This window comes from Rana temporaria, chromosome 4 (genome assembly GCF_905171775.1).
Source record: "Rana temporaria chromosome 4, aRanTem1.1, whole genome shotgun sequence".
Taxonomy (NCBI): domain Eukaryota; kingdom Metazoa; phylum Chordata; class Amphibia; order Anura; family Ranidae; genus Rana; species Rana temporaria.
This window is the reverse complement of record NC_053492.1, coordinates 184,698,899-184,724,569: the sequence shown is the minus strand read 5'-3', so window position 1 is coordinate 184,724,569 and position 25,671 is coordinate 184,698,899. Positions and strand designations below refer to the sequence as shown.

The 25,671-nt window shown below is 43.8% G+C and overlaps 1 protein-coding gene across 2 annotated transcripts in view; it reads right to left on the bottom strand.

Moving 5' to 3' along the window:
* The window catches only part of PPP1R2 (protein phosphatase 1 regulatory inhibitor subunit 2), a 37,736-nt gene extending 12,423 nt beyond the window's left edge, over positions 1-25,313 (bottom strand). The window contains exons 1-6 of one of the 2 annotated variants that reach the window (XM_040349499.1): positions 25,089-25,313; positions 20,388-20,495; positions 18,467-18,553; positions 18,060-18,154; positions 15,516-15,683; positions 1,615-1,669 (exon numbers count right to left, since the gene is read on the bottom strand). In XM_040349499.1, coding sequence (XP_040205433.1) covers positions 1,632-1,669; positions 15,516-15,683; positions 18,060-18,154; positions 18,467-18,553; positions 20,388-20,495; positions 25,089-25,207 — 615 coding nt within the window. In that variant the 5' untranslated portion in view covers positions 25,208-25,313 and the 3' untranslated portion in view covers positions 1,615-1,631. The remainder of the gene's footprint in view (positions 1-1,614; positions 1,670-15,515; positions 15,684-18,059; positions 18,155-18,466; positions 18,554-20,387; positions 20,496-25,088) is intronic. The other variant, XM_040349498.1, reaches the window with a different exon arrangement.
* Positions 25,314-25,671: the final 358 nt, after the last annotated feature.

Below are 25,671 nucleotides of genomic sequence, written 5' to 3'. Positions count from 1 at the left end.
TGTAAATGGGGGGGGGGGGGGGTAGTTAGTCCATGCACCCCTAAGAATAGTCTCAGAGGACTAATGATGGACAGCTGAGCAAATGGTCAATTTGAGCCATTAAACATGACTATATGGTATGCCTTGAGTAGCTCAACACTGGAGTAGGTACATTGCCCTAGCCAAAAAGCTTGGGGGGGGGGGGGGCTCTGACTACCTACAAGCTTGTATGGTGGAGTAGATGATGGAGCAGAGGAACTGTATGCCCTTCCAATGAACTCCTGCATTGCGGCAGACGTATGCTCAACCATCAGTGGCGTAGCTAATAAGTCAAGAGAAGATCCAGAGAAGTGACATCACTCAATGGACAACCGAGTCAAATGTTCTTTAGATGTACCATCGACATCCCAGGTACATTGCCAAAGGGCCTCGTGCGCCATTGAAATAAACAAACCTAGATGCTTGTAGGGGGCCATCACAGTTAACAAGACTTTAGAAAATTATTCCAATTGAGGGCCTGAGGGCTTAAAAAGGGACTTAACCCAAAAAGATACAGTTTCAAAAATACCACAAACACAGGGTACAAAGTCATTCCAGCTAAATCAAACCGGGGGGGGGGTCTTGAACAATAGAGCACCCCAACCCCCTTGTTTTGGACATGTTTTTTTTTTGTCGTTTTGTACCTTGAGGTACGCAATTTCCCCCCCATTTGCACGAGCCCTGCGGCCTTCTGGGACCTGTGTATTTTCCAGAAGACAAGACCATTCAGAAAGTGCAGCACGACTCACGCATGTGCAGTAGGGAATCGATTGTGAAGCCTAAAGGCTTCACTGCCTGTTTTCCTTACTTGCAATGCTGGCGCCTGCACCCCAAGCCGATAGACAAAATGGGTTGGGGTGCAGACATCGTGGGATCCCTGCACAGGCAAGTGTATTTATATAAAAAGTTAGCAGTTACAGTATTTGTAGCTGCTGACTTAATTTGTTTTATTTTTACAGGCTGGAACTCAGCTTTAAGTAGGTAATCCAACAGTCAGGGAAATGCAAAACTGTCAGAACACGGTCAACCAGTTTAGTAGTAGGTCTGTTACTGTGGACTACTGGAGCATCCACAGTGGGGGGGGGGGGGGGGGGGGGGGAACACTGAGCAGTAAACTTCTCCAAAAGGGAAAAGCTCCAACATATACTTCAAGGGGCTAAGTGGTGCTGAATTCTTGAGTGAAGTCATTGAGAGAAAAAAAAAAAATTGAATACAGTCAATAACATTTAAAAAAGGCTAGCAATAGAAAGCAAAAAAAAAAAAAAGGGGGAAAATCTGCTGGGCAGTGGAGGTGTTATAGAGGGGTTGCTTTTCAAATTTTTTATTGCCCATTTGCCAGTGAACCTTCTGTGGCAGACAGTATAATCCCAGTCTAATAGAAGTCTAATAGTAGCCGATAAAGAAAATGATTTAAAAACATATATTGGCCATCTTGAGCTTTTCCTGAATGAAAATTAGTATACATTTTAATCTAAAGAATGGCAATATCAGTCTACAAAAATGTAAATAATTTTTTTTTTTTTTTAATAATGAGGTCAAAAAAGGAAAAAACTAAAAAAAATAAATAAAAAAAACACACAATCTAGTTAGACTTACCACTTTCTCTGGAATCCTCAATGAAAGCACCAACAACAAGAGTGCCCCATCCTACCTATTGGGACAGGAAGTAGATAGTTCAAAAAGCCCTCCCCTCTGATTCACCTTGGTGTAAAAACTTAAACAACTTTACACTCAAATACCCATAAATATATAACTTTAACACAATTCCCAGATCGACTATTTGGTATTGCAAGCAAGATCAAAGTCATAAAAAGTCACTCTCCTATAAATGCCAACACAACATAGGTGGTCTGCATTTAACCTATCCTTGAAAGTGAAGTATGTGTTATGGGCATGTATAAACTCCAAACATTTCTACAGTGATTATGGCATATTCTCTAACAAATCATTATAACCCAACGCCTAGGGCTTACCCTTACTATAAACTGCTTATTGTAAGCCGGGGAGAAAATGGGTGCTGCCATGGAGGATTCCTGGAAAAGGAATTATTGATAAGTCTGCATCTCCGTTTCACAATTCCCAAAAGCAACAATACAACTGATGTTTTTTTTTTTCTCCAAAATTCTTTAAAGACGCTGAGGAAAACAATATTTGAGTCCAGTTGGTACCATGTTATCAGAAAAAAATTGCTGGCTTCCATAAGATAGAACTGCAAGGCATTCAGGTTACTGACTGAATATTAGTTAGTATTTTCCACTGTGGGGCTTGTTAATAAAATTTTAAAGCTGCCATACTTGGCTGAAAATGACAAACAAAACAAAGACAGCGCCAAAAATATCCAAGTGTAAAATTACACCTGAAAGCATGTATAACTGGAAGATATAAACATATCATATATGAAAAATCAACGTTGATTGGCAGCTAAAAGGATGTGCACACCAGGAGTGGTGTGAAAGAAGAAAACAAATCTGAAAAATCCTTCAAAGTAGCGCTAAAACAAAGGAGATTATAGGAGTCCCACAATCATGAGAAATGAAAGGTTTATTTAAAACTTGTATGAGTCTCAAAAGCAACAGTCTCCAGGTTGTCAGTTCTGTGATGCAACACAGTACAGTGTGAGCTGACCGCTTGTTAATAATCCTTCAAACCAATGAGCACAGAGCTAAAAGTCACTGAAGCGTTCCTGCACAACGCAGACCTCTCCCATAGGTGAAGAGTCTCACAAGTGATGAGCTTGCAACAACAGCTGTGGGTACTGTATCGCTCTCTTACCATAACCCGGAGGGATGTATGGGACGTGCAGATAGACAGATGATCCGTCAGCTGTGGAAGGGAGGAAGGACGCTGTCAGACCCCGTGCTATGTGAACAGTCGCAGCGCGCGCTCCTCTCAGACGAAACAGGACGTCTCACTGACGCTATAAATGAATAAAATGAAATGCGTGAGAGAGAGAGAGGGAGGGGGAGGGGGAAGGCTGGAGTAATATGAAACCTGATAAAATAAAGAAAAATAAAAAGTAAAGCATATGTGGAAGAAGTTATTGGAGACTCCAATAACTTCTTCCACATATGCTTTACTTTTTATTTTTCTTCTTTTTATCAGGTTTCATATTACTCCAGCCTTCCCCCTCCCCCTCCCTCTCTCTCTCACGCATTTCATTTTATTCATTTATTTATTTTTTGCTAATTTATCCCATTTTCTCCAGCGTTGTATGTTATTAATGTGTTTTAAGGTGTTTTATGTATTTGATGTTGCCCATGTATTTTATTAAAGAGGCTGTTGCTGCTAGGTCACATACGATTGAGGCGCATACTGCACGGCTAAGTCCTGTCCCACAGGTATTGGTCTCCTATAAATAAATCCCTCCCAGCCACTTCCTATTGACCTGATGAAGGGCTCAGTCCCGATACATGTCGTCTTAGTGTGGTGGCAGCAACTATCTCCAGATTGCAGCCAGTGTAACCAGTTAACATCTCCGTATGGACTACTACACAGAATCCTTCTGATTCCACGATCCAGAACGCCTGTGTATCCATCCAGCTCTCCGCTTTGTTGGCTTGTTACAGCCATACTTCTGATCCTCCATCCCATCCCGCACCAGCATTCTGCGAGGTCAGCACCGCCCCCTACTCAGTGTCAGTGAGACGTCCTGTTTCGTCTGAGAGGAGCGCGCGCTGCGACTGTTCACATAGCACGGGGTCTGACAGCGTCCTTCCTCCCTTCCACAGCTGACGGATCATCTGTCTATCTGCACGTCCCATACATCCCTCCGGGTTATGGTAAGAGAGCGATACAGTACCCACAGCTGTTGTTGCAAGCTCATCACTTGTGAGACTCTTCACCTATGGGAGAGGTCTGCGTTGTGCAGGAACGCTTCAGTGACTTTTAGCTCTGTGCTCATTGGTTTGAAGGATTATTAACAAGCGGTCAGCTCACACTGTACTGTGTTGCATCACAGAACTGACAACCTGGAGACTGTTGCTTTTGAGACTCATACAAGTTTTAAATAAACCTTTCATTTCTCATGATTGTGGGACTCCTATAATCTCCTTTGTTTTAGCGCTACTTTGAAGGATTTTTCAGATTTGTATACTTGGCTGAAAAGAAACTTAAGCCCCTTTCACACATTGTTGTCCATTTTCTCAGCTGGCGGATGACAGGTCCGTCTCTGCACACTGTGCATAGATGGACCCATCAGATCTCCACTCTCCTCTATGGAGGATCGGATGAAAATGGAGCCGCCTGTCCGTTTTCATCCGATCGGCTAGACGGATGGAAAATAGGGTTTCCATCCATCTGAATTTAGCGGAGCGAATGTCAGCGGACATGTCACCACTGATATCCATCGCTCCATAGACCTGCATGGAGTGTTCGTTCAGGTCCGCCTAAAAAAAACTGAATGGTCTGCATGTGTGAAAGGGGCTTTACTGATGAAGTCGGAGGTTCATGATCAGCTAAATAATGTTAACACATTTTTCAGGAAAGCTGAAAAAAGGCCAATATAAGAAACAATATCTTTACAGTCAGAATGACAACACAGATTCTTTAAGTGCAAATAACTTACAAAATCTAGTTCAAGAATGAGTGTCTAATTGCAAAAACAGACCCAGGAAATCTTATACAAAACCTCAAAAATTGTATTTGGTAGTGTAGTGCTTTATTGATGCTGCATCTTCTACGAGTTCGAGGAGGGAGACTTATGCGGTACTTATTGGTGTTGTCAGGAAAACGAAGATGGAGAATGTGGAAAAAGTAGTAAGTGTGTATATTTTAACCATCTTTAAAGCTGAACTCAGGGGACCTGCTCCAGAACGGCAAGCATTAAAATGCTCATTTAGGTCTAAAGGTACGGGAAAAAACCCCCAGAAAGGAACAGTTTTATTTACCTGACCCTCCCACTGCACAGGCTCCCTCCACACGGATCAATAAATCGCAGGGCACAAAGCCTTGAACTGGACTTGAGGATGCCAAAAGGACAACCCACAAGCTGAAGAGAAATAAATAGTAGAGGAGCGTGCTAGCTGCCAGGAGAGTATAAGTAAAACTTAAGCCCCTTGTCCTAAATTAGCTTTTAACCCTTGCAGTGCAGAGGCAGCCTCATTGAAAGGGAGGATTTAAACGTTTATCTGGAGATCATCTAATGACTGGAATATTTGTGTCTTTGTGACTAGATAAAGCTGGCCGTAAACATACAGATTGTGAGGCCAACAACTTTCTACCTTGCTTCTTCAAATGGTCAATGGAAAAACTGAGTGGCAGGCTGCCAACAGGGCCACCCACAGAGTTCATTTCCTGATGAAATGTCCTCCTCTATGGCAAGTTTAAGTGATTATGGCTTCAATTTTTTTTATCAAAACACCAAGTCCTCTTGGTCTTCTGCATTCTGGACCTTTGTCCCTGAATGCCCAGGGCCCTAAACACAGGCACCACTTACTACAGCATTCAGCCACATCCATCCACAGCCTGTCATAGCTTTTGACAGGCTGCCTGCAGCAGCACTGGAGCCTGCACCTGTCAAACCCAGACCACTAAACCACTGGGAAGAATGCACTGCTCCTAGATGGCCCTGTGTGCAAGGAGCCTAAAAAAGAGATTTTTAATACAGCTTACCTGTAAAATCTTTTTCTTGGAGTACATCACGGGACACAGAGCGGCATTCATTACTATATGGGTTATATGGAGTACCTTCAGGTGTAGACACTGGCAATCTTCAAACAGGAAATGCCCCTCCCTATATAACCCCCTCCCATAGGAGGAGTACCTCAGTTTTGTAGCAAGCAGTATGCCTCCCAAAATGGTCCTCAAAAGAGGGGTGGGAGCTCTGTGTCCCGTGATGTACTCCAAGAAAAAGATTTTACAGGTAAGCTGTATTAAAAATCTCTTTTTCTTTATCGTTACATCACGGGACACAGAGCGGCATTCATTACTATATGGGATGTCCCAAAGCAATGCTTACAATGAGGGGAGGGAGAACATCTCCAAGACAAAAGGATTTAATTTAGAGATATACTCAAATCATAATAAATCCAACTTATTTGAGAAAAATAATCTTAAATTTTAAATTTAACTCAAAAAAAGAGGAGCCCCCGGAATCCGAGGGTCTCAAACTGCAGCCTGCAGCACTGCCTGCCCGAAGGCAGTATCAGTATTCCTTCTTACGTCCAACTTGTAGAATTTTGTAAATGTGTGGACAGAAGACCAGGTTGCCGCCCTGCAAACTTGAGCCATAGAGATCTGGTGGTGTGCTGCCCAGGAGGCGCCCATGGCTCTAGTAGAATGAGCCCTTAATGATACTGGAGGAGGCAACCCTTTCAAGCCGTAGGCCTGAGTGATCAATTGCTTAATCCACCTAGAGATGGTGGACTTTGCAGCTGCCTGCCCCTTCTTGGGCCCATCCGGTAGAATAAACAGCACATCTGTTTTCCGGATCTTCTCTGTAGCTTTAAGATAGGCCTTCATGGCCCTGACAATATCCAAGGTATGCAGCAACCCTTCCTTTCTGGAAGTAGGTTTAGGGAAGAAGGATGGTAATACCAAATCCTGGTTCAAATGAAAACTGGATATGACCTTCGGTAAGAAGGAAGGATGAGGGCGGAGAACGACCTTGTCCTTATGAAATATAAGATATGGTTCCTTACAGGATAAGGCTGCCAGTTCCGAAACTCTTCTTGCGGAAACTATGGCAACCAAAAACACCAACTTCCTTGTCAGTAGAACCAAAGGAACTTCAGCCAACGGCTCAAACGGTTGTTTCTGTAAACTCGACAGAACAAGATTTAAATCCCACGGACAAAGCGGGGATTTAACTGGAGGTTTAATACGTAAGACCCCTTGAAGGAAGGTCTTAACCAGCGAGTGGGTGGCCAGTGGCCGCTGAAACCACACTGACAGGGCAGAAATCTGTCCTTTGATTGTGCTTAATGCCAATCCTTTATCCACTCCTAGCTGGAGAAAACTTAAAACTCTATCTATGGTGAACTTGCGAGGAAGCCATAGCTTGGACTCGCACCAGCCTATATAGGCCTTCCAGACCCTGTGATAAATCACCCTAGAGACCGGTTTCCTGGCTCTGATTAGGGTAGAGATTACTTTCTGAGACAGACCTCTACCCCTGAGAATCAAGGATTCAGCTTCCAGGCCGTCAAATTTAGATGCCGTAAGGCAGGGTGGAGGATCGGACCTTGCGATAGCAGGTCTGGCCTTAGAGGCAGAGTAAAAGGGTTTCCCACTACCATCCTTAGGATTAGTGAGTACCAAGCCCTTCTGGGCCCATGATATCCACGTCCGGCACTCCCCATCTTTGGCAGAGTGCTTGAAAGACTTGTGGATGCAGAGACCATTCCCCCGGCCATAGAGTCTGGCGGCTTAAGAAGTCCTCCTGAAAGTTGTCCACTCCGGGAATGAATATTGCCGATATGCAGGGCACATGAGCCTCTGCCCATAGGAGAATCAAGCTCACTTCTCTCTGAGCGGCCTGACTCCTGGTCCCCCCTTGGTGATTTATGTATGCCACTGCCGTGGCATTGTCTGATTGAATTCTCACCGGGAGCCCCTGCAATTTCGACGTCCAAGCCCTGAGGGCTAGTCGAACAGCTCTGAGCTCCAAGATGTTGATGGGTAAAAGCTTCTCTGGCTTTGCCCAAATACCTTGGCGAGTGGAACCATCCACAATCGCTCCCCAGCCCGTCAGGCTGGCGTCTGTGGTCACTATCTTCCAAGCCACTGGGCTGAAAGATTTTCCCTTCAGTAGATTCTGAGGGTCTAACCACCAACACAGACTTTGCCGGACTCTTGATGAGAGAGGCAACGGGATATCCAAGGCCTGTGGCCTTCTGCTCCATGCTGACAGGATGGCTGCCTGCAGGATGCGAGTGTGGCTCTGCACCGCCTCGAAAGTAGCCACCATCTTGCCTAGTAATCTCATACATAGGCGAATAGTCGGTTCTTTCTTGCTTAGAACCAGTAGGATTAATTCCTTGATGGCTTTGACCTTCCTCAGAGGTAGGAACACCCCTTGTTGTTCCGTGTCTAATCTCATGCCGAGATATTCCAACTGCCTTGTGGGCTGGAATGCTGACTTTTCTCGATTTAGGACCCAGCCGAACCTCTCGAGGTATTGGACCGTGAGGGCCACTGCTCGTTCCAAGCCGGGAGACGAGTGGTCTATGACTAGGAGGTCGTCCAGGTATGCTAGGATCGTGACCCCTTGGATCCTTAGCTTGGCTAGGATTGGAGCTAGAACCTTCGTGAACACCCGGGGGGCCGTAGCCAACCCGAAGGGAAGCGCCACGAATTGGAAATGACGCAAAGCCACCATAAAGCGTAGATATCTTTGATGTGGCTGATAAATTGGAACATGAAGGTAGGCATCCTTTATGTCTATGGACGCCATGAAGTCGTCTTTTTGGAGTGTGGCAGCTGCTGACCGCACGGATTCCATCCGAAATGAGCGGACTTTTAAGTATGCATTTACCATCTTTAGGTCCAAAATTGGCCTGACATCTCCATTGGGCTTTAGGATGATGAATAGGTTGGAGTAGAAACCCAGCCCCTGTTCCAGGACTGGTACCTCTACTATTACTTCCTGGGAAAGTAGACGATCTAGAGCCGACCTTAATGCGGCTCCTTTCTCCAGATCGTTTGGAATCCTCGACTCCTGGAAATGAGGAGGAGGAAACCTTAGGAATTCTAGCTTGTAGCCTGTGGCCACGGAAGACCGTACCCACTCGTCGGGAATGCTGGCTTCCCAAATCTCCGAAAAGAGTCGCAGCCTTCCCCCCACCTTTGTGGGTGGGGGCGCCCCTTCATGAGGTAGACTTGGGGGCTGGTTTTGCTGGCTTGCGAAACCACTGCCTCTTGCCCCTAACAGCCTGTCCTTGTGATCTGCTGTTGAAGCCGAAGTTTGTTCTTGCAGGAGGCCGTCGATACTGCTTGGCATTAGAGGGCCCCTGCCCAGGGGAGGACTGTCGTTTAAACGCAGGTCCCTGAACCCTCTTCTTAGTTGGCAAGAGAGTACTCTTGCCGCTTGAAATGGTCTGAATGTATTTATCTAAGTCCTCTCCGAAGAGCCGTCCTCCATGGAAGGGAAACCCTGCCAGGAGCTTCTTGCATGGGGGCTCAGCCTCCCAGCTTTTTAACCATAAGAGTCTTCTCATATGGATAAGGGATAATGATAAACGTGACGCTTGTTGGATAGAATCCTTGATTGCGTCTACCGTAAAACATATGGCCTTAGGGACATCCGAAAATTCTTCTGCCTGCTCGGCAGGAATAAGTTCAAGCATTTGCTTAAATTGATCCGATAAAGCTTGAGCGACTCCAATCGCAGCCACGGCTGGCTGTACTACTGCCCCTGCAGAAGTGAAGGAGTTCTTAAGTAGGGCTTCCAAGCGTCTATCAACTGGATCTTTGAAAACCTGTACGTTTTCTACAGGACATGTTAACGATTTGTTAACACATGAGATGGCTGCGTCTACTGCAGGAGAAGCCCATCTCTTGGAAAACTTTTCTTCCATAGGATATAAGACAGAAAATTTCTTAGGTGGAAAGAAAACCTTGTCTGGTTTGTTCCACTCTTGGAATAAGACTTCCTCCAATAGAGGATGGATCGGAAACACAGCACTGCTTTGAGGCGCCCTCAGTGAGCCCAAAGCTGAAACCGTCGATACCTGGAGATCTGGTACAGGCAGGTTGAATGCCTTATGGACCAAGTCCGTCAAGCCCTGAATCCACCAGCTCTCCCTCAGGGAGACTGCCCCAGACTCCTCTGTATCCGGATCTTCGATCCCTGAACCTACTTGGTCTCTGTCCAAGAGGTCCAATTCCCCAGAGGAAAGGACCTCCTCTTCCGAGGGTCCGCGCACGGGTGACGGAGATCTATTCCGCTTACTACCCCGCATGGCTGCGGCTATCATTTCTCCCATGCTTCTCCGCATCTCATTTAAAGAGGCGAGTAACACCTCCTCCGTGACCACCTTAGGGTTGGGTTGACTCGCGTCAGCTCTAGCCCCAGACCCCGATGGCCCAAAGGCTCCCTGTGGGGAAAGCAGCGGCATAGCTCTATCCGAGACCTCAGATTCTGCGGGGGAATCCCCACCTTTTGTACCCTCTGATCTTGATGCCATGGTACAATACCGAGGTACACCTGCTACTTATTGGTACCTGGGACTTATAATAGTTAAATGCCCAAACACCTGTTTGGGGAATAAAAAATGTTTCCTCTACCCTAGATGACACTTTTTTTTTTTTTTTTTTCAATCTAGGCAAGAAAAAACATTCTATCCCCCTGAGTAGTATTGCCAAAGAAAAGACTATGAGATGGAAAAGAAAACCAGCCTATTCCTAGGCTAAACCACAATCTTCTGAAGACTGTAGTATTCTTTCTGGCCACTGTGTGTCCTCAGCGCCCCGTGCTTCACTCCAGTCCTTCCTCCCTTAAGCCAGAGAAATGAATGAGCTGTGGCATCTAAGGAAGGGCCGCCCCTTCCTTTAAACCACTGACCCTCCCTTCCCCCCCAGCTAAAACGGCGCCAAATGCGTCTATAACACGTGCCCGCCGACGGGGGGGGGGGGGGGTTGGGAGGAAGGGCCTCTCTGTTCCTGCAGCCGCCGGCCTGGAACACACGAGGAGGTCAGCGTTTTGCCTGCCTTGCAGGCATGAGGGAGAGGACTGGATAGAGCATCGCCTGGAGGCTTGCAGGTAAGCATAGCTCTCTGACACACACATACACTTGTACATAAAAGGCCCCACTCACAGCTTTTCCAACACTACCAGGGAGGTCACTTTTTATGGGGAAATATAACATATAGAGCCATCCTATCTTCATGATATGTGACTGGTTTGCCAGATGCAATGCATAACCTTAGGCATGTCCCCTGTGACCTCCCAGAAAAAACTTGCTAAGAGCCAAGCTCCGCAGGTTTTTCCCCTTACTTACCTGCTCCATGCCGCAGGACTTTGCCAAGCAAGAGGTCCAATCTTCCCCCATCTCCGTGGGGATGTCTAGACCTTCAGGCCCTGGGAACCTTCTTCTTCCATGAAGGATCCACTGTCCTGGGCCCATACAGCACCCTGGCAAACAGAAAACATTAGGCGCCCCAAAGGTTTTCTAAGTTCTGGGCCCAGGGTCCAGCTCTCTTAAAAGAAAGCATTATGGGCTATACCCCAAGGGTTTGGGGTCCGGTTACTGACCACTTTAGCGCGCAGGCTTTTTTGGACAGAACCGGTAGCTCACCTAATCCCAAGGATGCGGAGGCAAGCTAAACCATGACTAACACCTAAGACACTGGCGTAAAAACTGAGGTACTCCTCCTATGGGAGGGGGTTATATAGGGAGGGGCATTTCCTGTTTGAAGATTGCCAGTGTCTACACCTGAAGGTACTCCATATAACCCATATAGTAATGAATGCCGCTCTGTGTCCCGTGATGTAACGATAAAGAAAAGCATTTTGCACAGCACCTTATGTTGGTATTTTGCTAATGAAGGAGCATTAAGTCAAATATTTGTGCCCTTTCACTGCAAGCCTATTAGTAACTCCCGAACTCAGCCACACTCTTTCAGGGGCCTGGACTTTTCTAGTTCTCGGGAGTTCAAGCACACCCAGCACTAATAAATGGGGTGCTTCTGCACGGATTAGTAGACAAGAAGGGGGTGGGGGGTTCCAGAACTCGGAAAAGATAAAACTACTAGTTGTATATCATTCATTCCCCAACTACTTAATGAGGCACCTCAGCAGTCAACAGAGAGGTGCCTCATTACTGTGCTGGTAGGATGCACCAAAGCTCTAAAGTGTCAGAAGTTAAAACGTATACCTGAAAGGCAAAAACATTTTTTTTTACATTTTGGATGGAGTAGAGGGATTAGAATACCTGTCAGTTTTTATTGCCGTCTGTGCCCCCATTAAAGCGGTTGTAAACCCGCGATTATTTTTTTATTAATTTTTTTCACCTGAAAGGCAAAAGCCATAATGTGCTAGTATGCACCGCATATTAGCTCATTATGAAATACTTACCTCGGAACGAGGTGAGAGGAACTTACCTGGTCCACGACGATTGAGATGTCATCTTGACTCGGCGTGTCTTCCGGGTATCGCCGCTCCAGCGCTGTGATTGGCTGGAGCTGCGATGACGTCACTCCCGCGCATGCGCGCGGGAGACTTCAATTCGGCAAGGTCCGGCGGCTGCCGGGCCCTTAGCCGAGGATCCCCACTGTGTATGCGCCGCTGCAATCAGCGGCGCATTGCGGGGGGGAATATCTCCTAAACCTTACAGGTTTAGGAGATATTCTTTATATCTACAGGAAAGCCTTATTATAGGCTTACCTGTAGGCAAAAGTCATAAAGTGGGGTTTACAACCACTTTAAGGATTTTCACCCTCTCTACTTGTCACGTTTACCATTATCATTGAAAGTAAAAGAATATCCTGATGGCGAAACTAGGGGTCCCCAATGAGTTTCCTTAATTTGCAGGGATTTACTGACACTTCCTGTTGAGCAGTGGGACACACACTGTCTTTAGAACCACTTTAAAAGTTCCTTTTAGCTAGTGCATTGTTGGTTCACTTACCATTTCCTTCGATTTCGTTTTTTTTATCTTTGTCTGAATTTCTCACTTCCTGTTTCTCCTCAGTAAGCTTGTCCCCATTATCTGGCTGGCCAGAACAGCTTACTGAGGAGGAACAGGAAGTAAGAAATTCAGACCAACAAAAAAAAAAACATTTAGACGAAAAAATGAAAACGAAGGAAAAGGCAAGTGAACCAACAATGCACTAGCTTAAAATGAACCTATGTAGAAAATAAAAAAAACAAACCTTTACAACCCTCTTTAACCACAGGCCGACCAGGCCATAGCCGAAAGATGGCTACAAAACCCGGCGGATCACGGCCACCATATCTCGCTGTAAAGAGGACCCGTCATGCCATATTCCTTCTACAAGGGATGTTTACATTCCTTGTATTAGGAATAAAAAAAAATGTATTTTTGGGGGGAAAAGTGTCAAAGTAAAATGAACAATAAAAATGTATTTATTTTTAAAGCGCCCCTGTCCCTGGTAGCTCACATGCCGAAGCAAACGCATACACAAGTCCCGCCCACATATGAAAACGGTGTTCAAACCACACATGTGAGGTATCGCTGCAAACATTAGAGCGAGAGCAATAATTTTGGCTCTAGACCTCTAACTCAAAACATGTAACCAGTAAAAAAAAAAAAAAAAAAAAAAAAAAAAAATTTAAAGCGTCACCTATGGGGATTTTTAAGTAGCGAAGTTTGGCGCCATTCCACGAGTGTGTGCAATTTTGTAGGGTGACATGTTAGGTATCTATTTACTCAGCATAACTTCATCTTTCACATTATGCAAAAACATGTGATTAACTTTACTGTTTGTTTTTTTAAAGCACAAAACTGTCCCCCCCCCCCCCCAAAAAAAAAGGGTTCGAAAAATTGCTGCGTAAATACTGTGCAAGATAAAAAGTTGCAAGACCGCCATTGTATTCTCTAGAGTCTTTGCTATATTATATATTTTTTTTTTTTTTGGGATTCTATGTAATTTTCTAGCAAATAAATGATGATTTTTACATGTAGGAGAGAAATGTCAGAATTGGCCTGGGTGCTCCAGAACGCATGAAGGTGCTCCCTGCATGTCGGGCCTCTGTATGTGGCCACGCTGTGTAAAAGTCTCACACATGTGGCATCACCATACTCAGGAGTAATAGCAGAATGTGTTTTGGGGTGTAATTTGCATATGCTGTGAGAGAAATAACCTGTAATATGTCAATTTTGTGAAAAAAAAAAAGAAGAAAAAAAAAAAATCTTAATTTTGCAAAGAATTGTGGGAAAAAAATACAACTTCAAAAAAACTCACCATGCCTCTTTCTAAATACCTTGGAATGTCTTCTTTCCAAAAAGTGGTAATTTGGGGGGTATTTGTACTTTTCTGGCATGTTAGGGTCTCAAAAGATGAGATAGGCCGTCATGTGAGATCAATTTTCAGATATTGGCACCATAGATTGTGGACTCTATAACTTTCCCAAAGGTCAAATAATATACACCAATTTGTACTTATTTTTACCAAAGATATGTAGCAGTATACATTTTGTCCAAAATTTATGAAGAAAAGTTACTAAATTTTATAACCGAAACAACCAGCTGGCTGGCTTAGTAACTCAGATTCTTTCTGTGCTATATATTGTCTCTCTGAAGCATCTGAACTATACACTCTGTCCATTCCTTTTCTCCCATTGGACACCTTAACGACCCCCATTAACCATTTTCTACCATTGCCGCTCTTCTTTTCCTGATATCTTGTTACCATTTAATGCATATTACAATGTTCTACACTGAATCTATGAACTGAAAAACTCAATAAAGACATATTTGAACTAAAAATGTATTACATTAACTGGTGTGTTTAAATTAGATTTGTCTGAAACTTAAAAAGGATAAGTTCACCTTTCATAATATGTTGTTGCATCCAACATTTTATGAAAAGGACTGGCGTGGTTATAGCCAGCGGGGATCTTCTCCCCCTCCCACAGCTGTCAAAAAAAACACAACGCACTCTACCTGTGTCACTCATTCACAGTCCTCTGTGAATCAAAAATTAGAAGTCCCAACAGCCTTAGCGGCTGTCAGCTTGTAGTTCTCAATTAACTGCTATGATTGTTGTGGTTGTTCACTTAGAGCCCTTTTACATTGCCAGCACCCGAAAAACGCTGGTAAAGTGCCGCTAAAACTAGCAGCGTTTTTCGAGCGCTAGCGGGGCACTTTTAACCCCTGCTAATGGCCGAATAAAGGGTTAAAAGCGCCCACAAAGAGACACTGCCAATGTGCTTCCCACTGATTTAAATGGGAAGGGGCGCTTTAAGAGCAGTGTATTCACCGCTCCTAAATCGCTGCAAAGAAGCTGCTTTCACATTGGAATTGCAGATGAGGCTTCTTTCTCCGCTACGCACACTCTGCTGCCTGCATGCATGCTTGAAATAAGGGCAGATGAATTCCAGGAAGTAAATGCTACATGAATCATTTGCCCTTACTCAAGAAGATGGCAACGGACAGAAATGCTAGGGAATGTTTTTCAAAGCGATTTCTCAACAAACTAAAAGCATAGAGACATGGATGGATGAGTTTGTTTTCAATATTAAAAAAGGAATTCATGTTTTTGGTTTGTAGTGCTCAGATGCAGCGAAGATCTTTTTTAAAGAGAAATATTGATAAAAGTAGTTAATAGGGCAAATTCAGTTACAATACAGTAGTGTGAACTGTTTTAACCTGCAACAAAATGAGCAATTTGGTTCAGCCGTGTCTCTAACCCAAACACCCTAGGTTATGACTTTCTCTCAGCTGCAGTTAAAGAAATAAAGCTAGGTGTAGGATTATACTAGCCTGTGAATTTATCAAGAAGCAGCAAAACACTGGTGATGACTAAATTAGGGTATTTTATATTGACCTTATATTCTACTTTAATAAAAGAATTCAGAAAAAGCTCCAAAATCTCACCATCGTTACCATCTGTGTCTGTTATATCTTGCATCTCCTCATCCTCATCATCCTCCTCATCTTCTTCATTGCCCGTGAGTTCTTTTTCTATTAACTGCCTGCCGAGCTTTATATTCATACCTTCATTGTAGTGGTATTTTCTTTTTATTTCAAAGTCCTTTTTCTTTTCTGAGTTTAACAATACAAAACTCTGAATAAGTTTATGCATCAGTAAAAAATAGCAAACTATAAGCTGAGGCTTCACAGTAAATATCTTACTCTAGAAGTAGAACATCTTACTCTAGGAAGAAGATACGATAAAATGGCTAGAATGCATGGTAAAAAAATAAATAATCTGCCATAAAAGAAACCCATAATTTAAATTTTCAGAACGGGATCAGAAATGTCAGCCCTTGTATTTATCTAATGACAGGTTGATCTTAATTTAAACCTGTGGTATATGAAAAAGGAAACCTAAAATAAGGATATAAAATGCATTTTTACCTTGAGGGGCTTGCATTTACCACTTTTTTGAGCAATCTGGGGTCCCTAAGGTACTTGTCCTACATCGGCTAATCCGATCGTATAATATTCGTTGCCAGAAAATTTGTCTGTTCACACAGCGAACATTTGTCCGATGGAGCATACACGCGGTCGGATTGTCTGCAAAAACAGGTCCGTCGGAGGTTTGTTGTCAAGAAGTCTGATCGTGTGTACGGGCCTTTAAAGTGGTTGTAAACATTAGTGATGAAATCTGAACAAAGCACATACTGTATATCTGTAGTATTTGTCCATCTCCAAAGCTCCGAGTGTCATTTCTCTCTGGGGCTTTGTTCCTCTTATCAGCATGAGAGCTCAGCACACAGCACTGTATTGTTCCTGTGCCATGTGTGAAGGGGGGGTGTGTCCCTTTCCTCCAATCAGGTCTCGCACAAATGCACAAGAGCGGTCTTCAGATGCGAATCACAGCAGGGGTCCAGTGCATACCAGTTCTCAGTTTCAGGCCTGATTTTTTTTCCTGAATTTGGGCCTAAAACAGAGTCAAAAGACACACAGGACCCCTGTGCAATCCACTCCATAGCCGCCATGGAGCTGTGAGAGCCGTTCACAGTCTCCTGTCATGCGAATTGGATGCAGGCAAACCCCAATCCAATTCACATGAGTGTGAACCCAGCCTGAAGGGATGTAGAAAAGAAGACTGCAGATAATTATATTGTAAGCTCTGTTGAGCAGGATCCCCCGATTCCTCTTGTACCAAATTGTATTGCAATTAATGTCTGCCTTAATTTTGTAAAGCGCTGCGCAAACTGCTGGCGCTATATAAATCCTGTATAGTAATAAACAAATAAAACCTATGTAGCAGGATTAGTTTCATCTTTGTTTATCATCTGAGTCTATTCACTTCACTGGGTAATGGAGAGGGTTTACAACCACTTTAACCTGCCTGGCGGTATTCCCGAGCGTGACTCGGGGTGGGTTTTTCATGTTGCGATCGGTAACCCCGAGTCATGCTCGGGCTAGCTATGCAGAGCCTGCAGCGTGCGCTGGCTTACCTTGTCCTGGATCCAGCGATGTCACCGCGCTGTTTGAGCGAGCAGGACCTCGCTCGATTTACACAGCGTCCTCCTGTGCCGCCGATCTCCGTTCCCTGCGACGTTACGACGCATGGGAGCGGAGAACGACGCCAAATTCAAAAACGTAAACAAACACTATACATACAGTACTGTAATCTATAAGATTACAGTATACTGTATGTAAAAAAAAAACACACACCCCCCTTGTCCCTAGTGGTCTGCCCAGTGTCCTACATGTCATTTTATATAATAAAAACCTTTCTTTCTTTCTCCCTGCAAACTGTAGATTGTCCATAGCAAACAAAAGTGTCCCTTTATGTCAAAAATAGTTTTAGATCAGCTAGAAAACAGCGATAATAATTTATAATCAATTGCAGAATTGTGCGATAGCGATTTGTGGGAAAATAAATTCGTCATAAAAAAAAAAAAAAAAAAAAAAAAAAGACAGCGACAATTTTGCAACTGAGAAAATTTCAGTGATTTGGATTTGATTACATTATTGAATAATTTTTATTATAATTATATTATTTGTTATAATTATTTATTATATTATAATTTATAATTTTGTTTTTTTTTAAATGTCATACCCGGGATGCCTATTAGATTCTTGTTTGGTCAGATTTAAGTGAGTTATTCCTAAGAATTACAGGCCTACAATATAAAACGCCAAATTTCCTTGCAAATAATTGTACCGCTTTTGGTACGTAATTCCAGACAGAATCATACCGCCAGGGAGGTTAAGGGGGAGAAAAATAAATAAGATCCTCCTTTAAATTTAGTGCGGAGGTTTAGTAATGTCCCATTGCTATATTATGCCAAATTTCAGATTTACAAAAAGGAATGTGTAAAGTGAAATATTACTAGTTCCATTGTGTTGCAGCGATTTGCACATTATCATTGTTCTTTCTGCTATGTTTTTAATAAGCCTATGATCATACAAACAAAATATATATTGATATATATATATATATATATATATATATTCCGGTACCTTTTGCCTCTGGCGTCAGCTCTTCCTCCTCTTCTTCTTCACTGCTCTCTTCTTCAGCCAGGAATTTTGGATCCATTCCTTCTGCGGCAGCTAGCCTAAAGACACGCAAGGCTTTCAAAATAAACTCAATATGACCATGCTTTCTATATTTAACATCACACATCATATAGTGCCATGAGACATGTTGAAACCCTTAAGCTTAACTCTAGAAAAACAGCTAAATATACACAGATGTATTGCTTTCTTCAAGAGAAATGATTTATAATTGCTGTGTTTTGTATAACCAGGTTAAAAACGTTACCTTTTCCTCTCAAGTCCATTTTAAAAGCAATATCCTTTATTGATCAATGGTTACTACATAGATTGCAAATCACATTAGAGGTTTAACCTCAACAAATAATTCTTACTTCTGTGCCAAGACATCTGCTGTCAGAGCTTCATTCGACTCCGAATCACTCATGGCTCCTTCATCATCATCACCCTCACCAACCATTCTGTGAGAAAAAGTTATACTGCTGTCACTTTAGAATCAGATGCTGTACAAAAGCATCCTATTTATTGTTATCACCTTAAGCGCTGCTTTAACCTATTAATTACATTTATGAACTTTTTAGGTTGCTTTTTTCCCAGTCATTGTTTACTATAGCAGCAGTTCATGCATTTCATTTATTGCTTGTTTTTTAAGTGTCATCTGTCTAGAAGCGCCGGATCAGCCGACCGCATTTGCTTTTAATTGACATTACATTTTAGCTTCTGTCTAAGGCTGCTTTCACACTGAGTCGCTTCGCAGGAGCTATAGTGCTAAAAATAGCGCCTTGAAAGAGCCTCTCCTTTCACTCCAATGTAAAAGCCCAAGGGCTTTCACACTGGAGCGGTGCACTGGCAGGACAGTAGTAAAAAAAAAAAAAAAAAAATCCCTACTAGCCTCTGTAGCGCCGATTTGTGGGGCAGTTTTAACCGTTTTTTGGTTAAACGATGGTAATCTGTCACCTTTTAAAACGTAGCAAGAGCCTGTATTCCAGTAATGTGGAAGCAGACTCAGCCTCTATCAGATCTGAATAAGATGGAGGATTTGGTCTGGACATCTCGGCAGAAACGAGGGATTTATCTGGAGACGTGGGCAGAATGGAATAAATTTAAATACTCAGAGGAGGGGAAAACCTTAATAGACGTAAATTAACAAGACCTGGAGTTGGTGGGAACGGGGGGGGGGGGAGAGCGGTTGTCTAGGAGGGAGGGGGGGATGTTTTTTTGTTTTGCTGTTTATTTTGGTGAGGGGGGGGAGATGGGATAAGCAGAGGCAAACAAGCTATAAGAAGGGATGGAGAGAAAGCCCCCCTGCCATGGAGGGGACAAGGGGATGCCCTCACGGGGGTTTAGAAGCCCCAACAGGTAGAATGGGGCATGTGAAGGACTATGAAGTATAATAGTACGAAAAGGGGGGGGCTAATGAATATTATTAATAGGCAGATTCTGTTGTCAGGAAAAGGTAGATTACAAATAAAGGCAGAGGAGGTTATATGACATAGGAATGGTATAGAATGAATACCTGCAGATATTTGTAATTAAATGTTTACTTCCTCTGCTGTCATTTGTTTGCTTTAAAATCAAATAAAGGATGAAATATGATAAACGACGGTAAAGCACCAATAAAAATAGCGGCAATTTACCGCTGACGCCCCCACCACCTCAGTGTAAAAGCAGCCTTAACCTTTGAAAAAAAAAAAACAGCAAACAAAAAAAAACACCTTTCGTTAGCGATTTAAAGGTTATTTCTCCTTTTGTATCCAAAAAAAATGTATGTTACCAACCAACCAACTCCCTACCCATTCCTCTGGTCTGCCCTCAGAACTTACAGTACAAACAAGAACACAGAAGGGCGACGCATCTCAAAAAACAACACAGAAAAATTCCCAGCTCACCTATCAGCCACCTTACCAGGCTGGCAAGTGAGCTGGAGGTTTTTCCTTAGTTTTTTGACATCCTACAACTTATTTGCTCTTGAACAAGTTCTCTGTCATCCACATCTGCCCATTTACCAATCTGTACACTTTTCACTCTGTACACAGCAAAAAAGGCAGTGCACCAGAGTAATGCCAGCAATTGCATTGCTTAATGCAAAGCAATTATGTGAAAAGGGCCTAAAACTTAAAGTCACTTGATCAATAAACAGCCAGGGAGTTAGCAATTCAAAAGGTCAACAAAAGCAGTCTACATAGTTCCCTTGGTAAATTTTTTAAAAATTTGCTAAATTATAATCACAAGGATTTTATATTACTCATCTAGAGTCATCTGAGTGGTTGCCATACATTTGTCCGACATCCTTACCTGTGGTAGGGTGTGCTAGGCTCGTCTATTTTCATTAAGCCATAGTCTTTGTCAGAAGGGTGATATGTTGCCAGAATATTCATTTCATCCCACTTCTGTGACTTCTTACTAGAAGCAAATACAAACAAAACTCCAAGTCAAAATATCTTCAAAACAAAAAACAATTCAGCCTCAATTTGAATGACGATATATTCAGTAATCTGCCTAGTCATACCAAACAGCTGCCAGATGCCTCCCAACAACCAGTGTGCCCAACACATGGACACAAAGCTCCAATGTTTTTGTAGGCTACTATACTTGATCATTGGCTCTAGAAGCTGAATAGGTAATCAAAGCCTTTAAAGAGGAAGTAAAGCCTCCTAAAAAAAAAAAAACACACCCTGTAAGACAAAGGCATAATGAGCTAGTATGCATAGCATACTAACTCATTATGAAGTACTTACCTGAGATCGAAGCCCCCACAGCCGCCCTCGTTTGCCTCCTCCATGTCTCCCGGAGTGACTTCCAGGTATCGTGGCTCCAGCGCAGTTACTGGCCGGAGCCACGATGACGTCACTGCCACGCATTCGCCGCCACTAACGACATGACCCCATTCACTTACGGCACGCTCAGTGCGCCTGTGCCGTTGTCTTTTTTGCAAATATCTCCTAAAACGTGTAGGTTTAGGAGATATTGGTTGCACCTACATGTAAGCCGTAATCTAGGATTACCTGTAGGTATAAGTGGTCTGTAAGGGTTTACAACCATTTTAAAAGCATGTAAACATTAAGGCAAAATACATATTTAAAATGAATATGGCATAGGGCAGGCAAATCTGTCTTTAAGAGAACCAGAAATAATTGGACTAGGCAAGCATCTGAATATTCAGTCTTAAAGTGGCTATAAGCCCTTACATATACCCAGTGAAGTGACTATGCTCAGGTGATACACAGAGATGAAAAAATCTCTTACATATAGTAAGTTGTATCTGTTTATCTGCAGCCTTCTCTTCTTTACACACCATTAAAAGTGAAGAATTTATAAAGCTTGTCCGAGCTGTCAGAAAACAAGGGGGTGGCGAGTTGAAGTTACACTTTGTAGAGCTCGGTAAGGAGAGCTGTGAGAGCTGATTGGAGGGAAGGGACAGCCCCCCCCCTTTCACACAGCAACAGAGATGAGGCTGTCAATCAGCTAAAGGTCCCTCCCATGTCACCTTTTTTCTCTTGGTGTCAGGAACAGAAGTGACTCGTGCTGATGAGGAATGAAGCAAACAGAAAGAGCCCTTTTACACTGAGGGTGTATTGCAGGCGCCATAGCATTAAAAATAGCACCTGCAATCCGCCCTTAAAAAGCTGCTCCATTGTCTCCAGTGTGAAAGCCCGAGAGCGTTGCGCTAGCAGGATGGTAAAAAAAAAAGTCCTGCTAGCCGCATTGTTGAAATGGTGAAGGAGCGGTCTGTGTACCGCTCCTCCACCGCTGCTGCCCATTGAAACCAATGGGACAGCGTAGCTATGCCATCTGCAATGCGCTGCCTCAGCGGCGGTTTTAACCCTTTCTCAGCCGCTAGTGGGGGTTAAATGCGCCACGCTAGCGGCCGAAATGCGCCGCAAATCCGCCCATAGCGGCGGTGGTAAAAATAGCAGCGATTTACCGCTGACGCTATGGACAGCTCAGTGTGAAAGGGGTTTTAGTGCTCTTAAAGGGTTTGTTAATATACACACACGCTGTGCAATCTGCTTTAAGGGACCAGGATCTGCATATTTATTTTTGGGGTTAAGAAAAACACTTTTATTGAGACAAGTACAGATGGAGGAATATCCTTTGTTGATTTTTTCATGTCTGAAGTTTATAACCACTTTAACCACTTCCCGACCGCCGCATGTAAATGTACGTCCACAGAATGGCACGTACAGGCACATTGGCGTACCTGTACGTCCTTGCCTTCTAGCGGGTGGGGGGTCCGATCGGGACCCCACCCCCCCCCCGCTATATGCGGCGGTCGGATTCCCGCGGGGAGCGATCGGGGACGACAGCGCGGCTATTCGTTTATAGCCGCTCCGTCGCGATCGCTCCCCGGAGCTGAAGAACGGGGAGAGCCGTATGTAAACACGGCTTCCCCGTGCTTCACTATGGCGCTGCATCGATCGAGTGATCCCTTATATAGGGAGACTAGATCAATGACGTCAGTCCTACAGCCACACCCCCCTACAGTTGTAAACACACACTAAGTGAACACTAACTCCTACAGCGCCTCCTGTGGTTAACTCCCAAACTGCAACTGTAATTTTCACAATAAACAATGCAATTTAAATGCATTTTTTGCTGTGAAAATGACAATAGTCCTAAAAATGTGTCAAAATTGTCCGAAGTGTCCGCCATAATGTCGCAGTCACGGAAAAAAAAAAAAAAACGCTGAGCGCCGCCATTAGTAGTAAAAAAAAAAAATTAATAAAAATGCAGTAAAACTATCCCCTATTTTGTAAACGCTATAAATGTTGCGCAAACCAATCGATAAACGCCTATTGCGATTTTTTTTACCAAAAATAGGTAGAAGAATACGTATCGGCCTAAACTGAGGAAAAAAAAACATTTTTATATATGTTTTTGGGGGATATTTATTATAGCAAAAAGTAAAAAATATAGAATTTTTTTCAAAATTGTCGCTCTATTTTTGTTTATAGCGCAAAAAATAAAAACCGCAGAGGTGATTAAATACCACCAAAAGAAAGCTTTATTTGTGGGGGAAAAAGGACGCCAATTTTGTTTGGGAGCCATGTCGCACGACCGCGCAATTGTCTGTTAAAGCGACGCAGTGCCGAATCGCAAAACCTGGCCTGGGCATTAAGCTGCCTAAAGGTCCGGGCTTAAGTGGTTAAAATGATTCCAATTATGCAGGCCTTCCTATGGAGAATGTATACTACTTTTTCTTAGTTTGTCTAGGGACACCTCTTAGAGTCAGATGTGAGAGCACCTCTAAAGTATGACAACCGCCATCAACTACCCAAATCTAGGCACATAATACAAGCTGTATTCATGTTGAAACGTTAACAATAACAGCATTATAAACCGCAGTTGTTACATTCCTAAAAAACACATTACTCTAATAGTATTGTTAGGCAGGAGACAACATGTTGAGCAGCATATTAAGCCACTGGTAGAATGTGAACTGTCAAGACTCCAGGTGACCTCTCAACTAGAACTATTAAAGTGGTTGTAAACCTCAGACAAAATATAAAAACAAAGCAAATCCCTCTATAGTGTATACGGGGGAGATTTACTAAAACTGGAACACTCAGAATCGGCAAGCCAATCAGCTTCTAACTTCAGCTTGTTCAATTAAGCTTTGACAATACAAACTGGAAGCTAATTGGTTTCTATGCAGAGCTGCACTAGATTTTGCAAGCTCCAGCTTTAGTAAATACCCCCCCTAAACATAATTTCTGTCTGCTGCTCCATTCCTCTGCCATCAACATGAATCACTTCTGACAAGTTTTCATGACACCAAGAAAAACCAAGTGACAGGGGAGAATGCAGCCTGTGATTGACAGTTTCAGCACCGTCCCTGTGTGAAGGGGGGCCCTTCCCTCCAATCAGCTCTCAGAGTTCTCCTCCCTGATGTAACAAACATGTCATACTTACCTGCTCTGTTGCAGTAAATTTGCACAAAGCAGGCCGGATCCTCCTCTTCTCTGGGTTTTTTTCGGCTCTCCTTGCCCCTCCCTCCTGTTCAGTGCCCCCCACAGCAAGCAGCTTGCTATGGGGGCACCCGAGGCAAGTCACAGTAACCCATGTCCATTCAGACACAAAGCCCTGACCCGGCCCTCTCTCCTGATTGGCCAGCTGACTTTGATTGACAGCAGTGGGAGCCAATGGCGCCAATCAGGAGGGAAAATCTCTAATGGCTGAGACACTCGTGGACATTGCTGGACAGAGAGGGACCTCAAGTAAGTTTTAGGGGTGCTGCTGCACATAGAAGGCTTTTTATCTTAATGCTTTAAAGATAAAAAAGAAAAAAGTGGCGCCCGCATCACAGGGGGTCGGCGATAGAAATAATGTCTTCTATCAGTGTAAAAAAAAATGCCCTAAGGGCCAGATAAAATCAAGCAAAGGGCCACGTCCAGCCTGGGGGGGGGTTCGCAGTTTGGAGATCCCTGATCTAAATCAAATCTGTCAGTTATTTTTAAACAGACGATTGTGCAGCAGTAAAGATGCATGAACATATTGACATTGTGGGGACAATACTAAAAGGAATGACCACCTAATCTCAATATTAAAGATGGCCACTGATATTTAAAAGTAGGTTTGCAAAAAATAAATGTGATATGTCTAAAGACCCTGTCACTAATCCCCCCCCCCTAATTATTCTCTATTGGCATTCCTTTTAGCATGTCCCAAATTGTGCATTGGTGTATCAGGATTCCCTTCCTAATGAGAACCTCGTGTCCTTTAGGACTCATAGACGATTTCACTAGTAAAGTGGAACAAGTTTCAGAGGGGTGCGCAGTGTGGGATTGGCACGCGTGGTGTAGAGACTGCCGATCACCTCAGAACATGTTATACTTCCTGTCAGGTACATCAGGCTCATTATCTAGCTGTGAGTGTGATGTCCGGACCATAGGCATGTCTCTATGTCAGGTGTTTAGAGGCGACAGGTTGTTGTACGCAGTTATGTGGAGTACCTCAGGCAGAGCCCCCCTCCCCTCAGAGTCGGCCCCCTCCCACCTCTGATCGTCCTCTCTGTCCTGGGCGAGATCATCCTTGGGCAGCACACGGACGCCGCTCTTCTTGGAGCTCTTGTTCTTCAGAATGCCTTTAATCGGCCTCTGTGTCTGATCATCCATACTGATAATCGAGGCTCCCGCCGGCACTTAGCCCTCACCGGCCGCCTTCTCTCCCTGTCACCGCCCGGACGTCATCGGCAGTGGATTTCACGTCACATCCGGCCTGGCAGGAGGACGCCGAAAAACAACGCCGCAACTTCCTGGACTGAGGCGTCACTATGGAAACAGCGACGCTGATGGGACATAGGCAGCGTGTGCTCGGTTCTCCCGTATGAGCTCATGGCTTGGCGCTGATGTATGGGGGCACTCCAAACCAATTCAAAATTACTGCCTGATGGCAGCTTATAAATAATTTCAGCTTTCTACCTGAAGCTAAAGAAGAAACTCAAAATGGGATTTGCTGAACTCTTAAACATCACAAAAGTTTGGATCTGTAATTGGCCAAAAAAAGGGTATCGGGGCCCAGGTACTGCCCTGGGAGGGACGTATATCAATGCAAAAAAAAACATTTAAAAAATCGACCG